The 6,813-nt window shown below is 37.4% G+C and overlaps 1 protein-coding gene across 1 annotated transcript; it reads left to right on the top strand.

Annotated features, from left to right (window-relative positions):
* Positions 1-1,634: 1,634 nt before the first annotated feature.
* LOC116255217 (uncharacterized) lies at positions 1,635-3,580 on the top strand. The gene is made up of 6 exons (XM_050078087.1): positions 1,635-1,659; positions 1,723-1,784; positions 1,920-1,967; positions 2,044-2,103; positions 3,418-3,475; positions 3,564-3,580. Exons 1-6 carry the CDS (start codon positions 1,635-1,637, stop codon positions 3,578-3,580), a joined length of 270 nt encoding a protein of 89 aa, XP_049934044.1.
* Positions 3,581-6,813: the final 3,233 nt, after the last annotated feature.

Here is a 6,813-nt window from a genome sequence, read left to right as displayed (position 1 = left end):
TTGAGAACTTTTGAGTGGATTTGAGCAGCGTGAATTAAAAGAAAAACATGTGCGCTGGAAGCATTGGATTTCTTGCGCAACAATTTCTCTTCAGTGTAATGATGCTTCGTTTTTTTTCTCTTTTGTTTTTCTTTTATCCTAATTCCTAACTTAACTTTAACGTCGTCTGGCCTCGTCCGATTAAAATCACCTTGAAAAATGGTTTTTTTTTTTTTTTTCTTTTTACCTCGTCCGATCCAAATACCATCAATTCTTTGCTCTTCATCGATAAGCTTGGCCCTATTGTTTTTTGATAGACTTAGCCTTCTATATGATCTATCCATTTTGTTAAATCCATAAGCTATGTTGTGGACCACCGATGGAGCAAATGCACATCCCCCTACATTTTCGTACTTATATCTAGATGTATTTAATATCTTTGGTCCAAATATCTCATTTTTATCTTCATCAAATTGTTTTTTTGTTGGATTTGAATCATGTGATGTTTTTGCTAGTCACCAATATTTTGCGGCACTATTGAAACCTTTTTGTTAGACATTCTTAGTCATCTCCTTGCTATCTTCTTAACAGCACATTCATGGGGTCATCTGAGCATCATCATCTGCAGTAAATGACCTACTGGAGAAAAAACCAAGCATGCTTGTGTTTTTGGAGCCGGGAATAGGGGCAGGATTTGGGTTGGGATGGGTAAGACAGTAAGTTGAAGAACAAATTTACAAAGGAACTTGCGGAAAACATCTCTGTGATTTAGGGAACCGACAAGGCCTTGCAGCGGCTTCCCTGCTTTTATACGATGCGTATGTGCCTTTGGTATATGACTGTATGTTTATCAGTCATACTATTTTGTGCTCTTTTCTGATACTAATGTTGTTTTTAGAGAAGTATGTTTGTGGCAATCATGAAAAATCCTGTATGTCTGTTTTTTAAACATTTTTTTCTTGTAATTATTTCTTCTGACCTTCCAATCGTATGTGTGTTCTTTTTTTATTAACCTTAAGGCTGATAGAAAACTTGCGACAAACTAATACTCCCAATTTTTCTCGCAAAAATGAGTTTGCAGCAGTTTTTGGGTATTACATATTGTTCACGTCTTTTGAAACCATAACTACATTTCATTTTTATTCAACTTCTTTAATACAATATCTTCCAGAAACCATATTGTACCTATATTTGGTTTATGAACCTTAATGTACTTCTTCTACTGTATTTTGCTTTCTTCTGCAAATGAATCCATAATCTGCTTCATATTTTTACCAGAAACTTTGTCAGTCCAAATTTACAAGGCCATTTACTATTGCATCTAGGAGTTTGTCCTCTAAATGTTTTTGTTTGTCTATTTGCTTGAAAATTGCAAACTGATGCATGTCTTTTTCCAGTTTGATTAGTGGGTTTTTCCATAAGATTTGCGTTAGCCACATTCTCCCATAGAAAGGGTATAATTTATCCAAAAATGACGATTTTTTTTGCATGCCTACACAGCAGACTTGAACAGGAGAAAGCATGTCAGATGTGAAGGATTTTGATACCAATAAACAAGAATCTACAAACATTGATGTAGATAAGAAAGAGAATGATTGTGCAAGCACCGAAATAAATGAGGTATATTGGTTATAACGTTATAGCATTGAGGCAAAATGTCACTCTTAATTCATGATATCAGTTTTGTTTTACCCCAATGAAATTACTTTGCATATAAGGTAGACTAAGAATCCTTTTTGTAAGAAGAGATAATCAAGAAGAAATATGGAGGAATTTTACCCAAGAAACCTCCATTGATATCCAAGGTACTTTATGGTCGATTATTTGGAGATACTATCTTGTTGTGAATTTTTTTTGTCCTTGTTCTCTCTATTTGTTTTCTGTTGGTTAGTTTTTCATCTACTGCAACAAGTTTGATTGATTCATTCTCTGAAAGCCAGGACCATGAACATGCATTTTTTGATTCAGCTGATTGGGCATTAGGAAAGGTATCATCTCTGTTAATATTATATGTCGTAAACATCTTAATGATAATTATTTTTGTCTAATGTTCTCAAATGAGAGCAAGGGGCACAGGAAGATCACAAAAAGGGACCACTCGAAGCTCTTCGGCCAAAATTGCAGGTGTGCATGTAAAACTTTTATTCAGTAGTACATTTTTTTAGTCTTGCCATTTGGTAATAAACTAGTTTCTGTTTTCTAGAGAACAGTGCTTACTGCAAGCAATAAATGTTTCAACTTTCAACCAAGATTGCTAAATTAAGCTCTGATTTAATAGAATGGCAAGGATTATGACACAAGGATAGGATACTTATCAAACAGCACAGATCCATTTGCATACTATCTTTTTAGTAAATGATGGGTGCTATGGATGCCAAGTGAGAATCTGGGCAAAAAGTGATTTCACTTAGAGTTCATGCAGAACCAGGAGTCCAAGAGATTAGCACACTTTTACACCAAATGTTCTTGAGTTATGTATGTTCTTTGACAGTAAGCATGCAGCTCATCTACTTACAACACTTTCAGAAGTTTAGGTTTTGTAGCAGCATATGATCAGAACATATGCTACACAATTTATGAGGATCCCTTTTCTACAAATGAGAGTTTGATTAGCACTTACTTTTCACTATGTATGGTGCAACAGAATCTGTGCTACTAAACTTTATAATCTGTCTGCTTCTGTGAATGAGAATGTGATTAGCATTTTACTGTTTTACTTCTCAATGTGTGTGCCGAGGGGACGTTTATATTATTTTTGGGAACTAAAAATTAGGCATGCAGATAATTGCACCAATTCAAACCCTTATCATTACACTATGTGGATTACATCCCACAAAAACGATAATGCATACTTAAAATCTCCAAGGTTGCGCCTGACTACCATATACTTGTGCTTTCCTAGTGATCTGACTTCAGGTCTTGGGGAACTTAAATGCCATGATCAATGGGGGAAGGTCCATTAGTGACCCCTACACCTCTTATTGTGTAATGGTGATTTGAAATCCTTGCATTGGAAGATCTCAGAACCTTCATTTGGTGGAACCATGCATTTGCTTGCCATCTTGGTGCACACCAGTGCCTGTGCCTACGTGCAACACTAGGTCGAGATTTGAGATCTCCTTCTTCCAAATACACCATAAGTAAGAACATAGGAATAGTGATTTGACAAAATCCAGTCAGAGCCAGAGATGAATCGCATTATAGATACAGAAAAGCTGAGTGCGAATTATTTCTGTATGCGACACATAAAACAGAGTGAACTTAATTCAGATCCATCTATAGAACATGGCAGAAATTATGAGTTGGTCCACTTGCAATTCACAACTCTACGTACATGAATATGAGTTGGGGTTGTAAGCTTAGTTTGCTGTTATTTGTTTTTCTGCTTCTTGTACTTGACCTGGCATTTTCTCTTGTTTGAACCTGCGCCTTTTGCAGCCCACACCTCAGGAAGTACGGTCCAGGCGATCTGCGTATGCTCCTACAGATGGAGAAGGTGATTATTGATCAAGCCTCTATACTTTACAGTTGTGTTCCACAGTCCATTTTATAGTTGTTAAAGTTTAAATCCGTCTTGCTTTCAGGGAAATTCTTCAGATAATCCAAACGGGAACTACTTGCTGGCAGATTATTTCACTTGTAACAGAGCATGCAGAGTCCTTTCCTACCTATTTTATGTGCTTGAATGGGTGATCCTAGACCTTATGACGATATGTAAAATGTAACTTTTTAATGAAGGCCTTGCATGTAACGGTTTCAGTAGGGTTGTATAATAGACGTGTCCGGTGGCAAGGCTTTCTCGACTACTTAGTGGGAAAACTAAAATCCTTTTTTTACGAAGTGACGCACTTAGGCTTCTTAGGGCTCCGAAAATATCACTTTACTGCACTATTAAAATAAGGTGCAAAGCTATCCCCTGGGTCGATGACATGTTCCACTTATACGGAGCATTGTTCGGGATCGGAGATATGGCACACTGTACCTTTGAAGGCCTATGTTGAGAATCATGTTGCATAAAGTACCTCACACTTTTTTATACTTCTTTTTTATTTTGTATTTCGGTAACTTATTAAGTTGTTATTACATATAATATACAAAAACATTCCACCGTTCCGCACTAACCATGCCATATAATTGAGAACTCTTCTCTGACACGCAATAGGATGTTGACAATAGCTTAACATTCCAAAGAATCACTTCAGATTCAACAGAATAGAAAATAATAAATGTTAAATGTAATAAAAAGTCCTTCGTAGAATAATTTATTTCAATAAACAGTACGGTCTTGGAATTTAACGAGCACCCGTCAGTTCTTAGGTAACTCAAATTTAGATTTCATCCTCATCTATTTACCATATCTATTACCACTGGAGACAAAGGTTCACAAGAAATGGAGGAATGAAGTGTTGGAAAACGTAATGCGGGCCCTATAACTCAGCTACAAACTCAAATTTATGCGGAGAAAATCTAGCAGAGTCTCGACGTCCAAAATGATACTCAATAATAACTTTGAAAGAGTATACTTTAAAATATCAACTATTCATTCATCAAAATAAACATTACAAGGAGGCTCAAGAAAAACTCACCTCGCTCACGTAGTGAACTTCCACACCTAAATACCTCCAAACCCGACGCTCTTGCACTGAGCACAACTCTGACACACCTCACAAGCTCACAAAGTGAGCACATAAATGACTCAACCACACTCACAATTTTTTCACACACACTCACTCTTTTTCACATACTCTCACCATGGCCCAACGTCCCTATTTATAGGGAGATGAAGTCGGTGGTGGATGCTTCCACCGACTTCTCATTCATTTCATATATATATATATATATATATATATATATATATATATATTTTATCATTACATCTACCGACTTAAACACAAGCACCGACTATGACATCCACCGACTTACTAAAGGAGACTCAAGACTGTTCGAGAGAGTCGGTGATGACTCTTGACAATCTCCCCCTCATTACCGACTCTCTACTTATGATTCCCAACATTCTTCGAAGTTTCACGAATGTCTGTACTGGTAAGCCCTTGGTAAAGATGTCAGCGACTTGACCTTCTGAAGCGATTAGCTGCAACTGAATCTCTCCTTTGAGTACCTTCTCTCTAATAAAGTGATGCTCCACTTCTATATGTTTTGTTCGAGCATGGAAGACAGGATTCTCTGCAAGTCTGACTGCACTTTGATTATCGCAGTAGAGTCTCACTGCATAATCCACGTTTTGTTTAATGTCTTTCAGCAGTCGCATCAACCACATACTTTCTTGTGCTGCTTGAGAAGCTGCTCTATACTCTGCTTCGGTTGTAGATAGTGAAACTGTTGGCTGTCTTTTACTACACCATGAAATCGCACCACTTCCAAGACTAAATGTATATCCAGTGGTTGATCTTCGTGTTGATAAGTCTCCTGCATAGTCCGCGTCACAATGACCAACAACTTGACAAGTTGTCCCTCTTTCATAAAGTATACCAAAGTCAAGAGTTCCTTTGATATACCTTAATATTCTTTTTACTGCTTCTAGATGTGTCTTCCTTGGAGTTTGCATAAACCTGCTTACAACACCAACTGCATAGGCAATGTCTGGTCTTGATAATGTTAAGTAGATTAGGCTTCCAACCAGTTGTCGATACATAGTAACATCGTCCAGCCTGTCTCCTTCATCAACTCTAAGTTTTGCATTTATCTCAATTGGTGTTGAGATAGGTTTGCACCTGAGCATACCATACTTACGTAGTAAGTCATGAGCATACTTCTTTTGACTTAAAAATAATCCTTGAGTTTCGTAATCAATTTCCAATCCAAGGAAGTGTCGCAACTCCCCTAGCTCTTTCATTTCGAATCTCACCGTGAGATGTTCACGAATGAGATTAATTTCTTCATTGTCATCTCCAGTAATAATTAAATCATCAACATAAATTAACAAAATAGTAAGTTTCGTACCTCTTGACTTGACGAAGAGACTTGAATCTGCTGAGGAGACTTGAAATCCACTAAACACCAAAACTTCAGCTATTTTCCCGTACCATGCTCTTGGTGCTTGTTTCAGTCCATAGAGTGCTTTTCTTAACTTGCAGACGTAGTCTGGCTTGTTTGGAGATTTGAATCCTTGAGGCTGCTCCATATAAATTTCATGATCGAGATCTCCATATAAGAAAGCATTTTTCACATCCATTTGCTATAGCTTCCAGGATTTGCTTGCAGCAATGGCTATCAGAATACATACGGATGTGATCTTCGCAACAGGACTAAAAGTTTCTTCAAAATCAATATTATACTGCTGAGAAAATCCTCTCGCGACTAGTCGAGCCTTATATCTATCAACTGAGCCATCTGTCTTTCTTTTTATTTTGTAAACTCATTTACAAGTAATGGGCTTTACTCCTGCAGGCTTTGGTACGAGCTCCCAGGTTTCGTTATGCTCCAATGCCTTTATTTCATCTTTCATTGCTGATTGCCACTTTTCAACATCTTTTGCTTCTTCAAAAGAAGCTGGCTCGATCTCCTCCATGATGGCACAGTCTGCATCTACATACTTTGGATTTGGTTTTGGTATTCTCGTTGATCTTCTTAGAGCTATCGTTGCTCCTTCTGGCTCTTCAAATTGTGATGGTCTTTCTTCTTCTGCAGTTCTTTGTTGGATTGGACTGGCTCCTGTTCTCCATGGATCTGTACGTTCTTCTTGTCTTGGGTAATGAACTTCTTTATCTGGCTGTCTTGCTTCTGTGTCTTCAAGCTCAGGCTCTCCTTGATTCATCTCAAATTGTATTTTGTTTTGAACATCTCTCTCAAGAACTGGAGAATCTTGAAGTGTCT

Source organism: Nymphaea colorata, chromosome 5 (assembly GCF_008831285.2).
Source record: "Nymphaea colorata isolate Beijing-Zhang1983 chromosome 5, ASM883128v2, whole genome shotgun sequence".
NCBI lineage: Eukaryota > Viridiplantae > Streptophyta > Magnoliopsida > Nymphaeales > Nymphaeaceae > Nymphaea > Nymphaea colorata.
The sequence above is the reverse complement of the archived record's forward strand: the minus strand, read 5'-3'. Positions and strand labels throughout refer to the sequence as shown.

Excerpts from the sequence above, each read along its gene's own strand:
- LOC116255217 (XM_050078087.1), top strand. The coding sequence starts at position 1,635 with ATGTCACTCTTAATTCATGATATCA. Across the intron at positions 1,785-1,919 it reads AACCTCCATTGATATCCAAG|GACCATGAACATGCATTTTT; the intron begins GTACTTTATGGT and ends TCTGAAAGCCAG. Across the intron at positions 1,968-2,043 it reads CTGATTGGGCATTAGGAAAG|CAAGGGGCACAGGAAGATCA; the intron begins GTATCATCTCTG and ends CTCAAATGAGAG.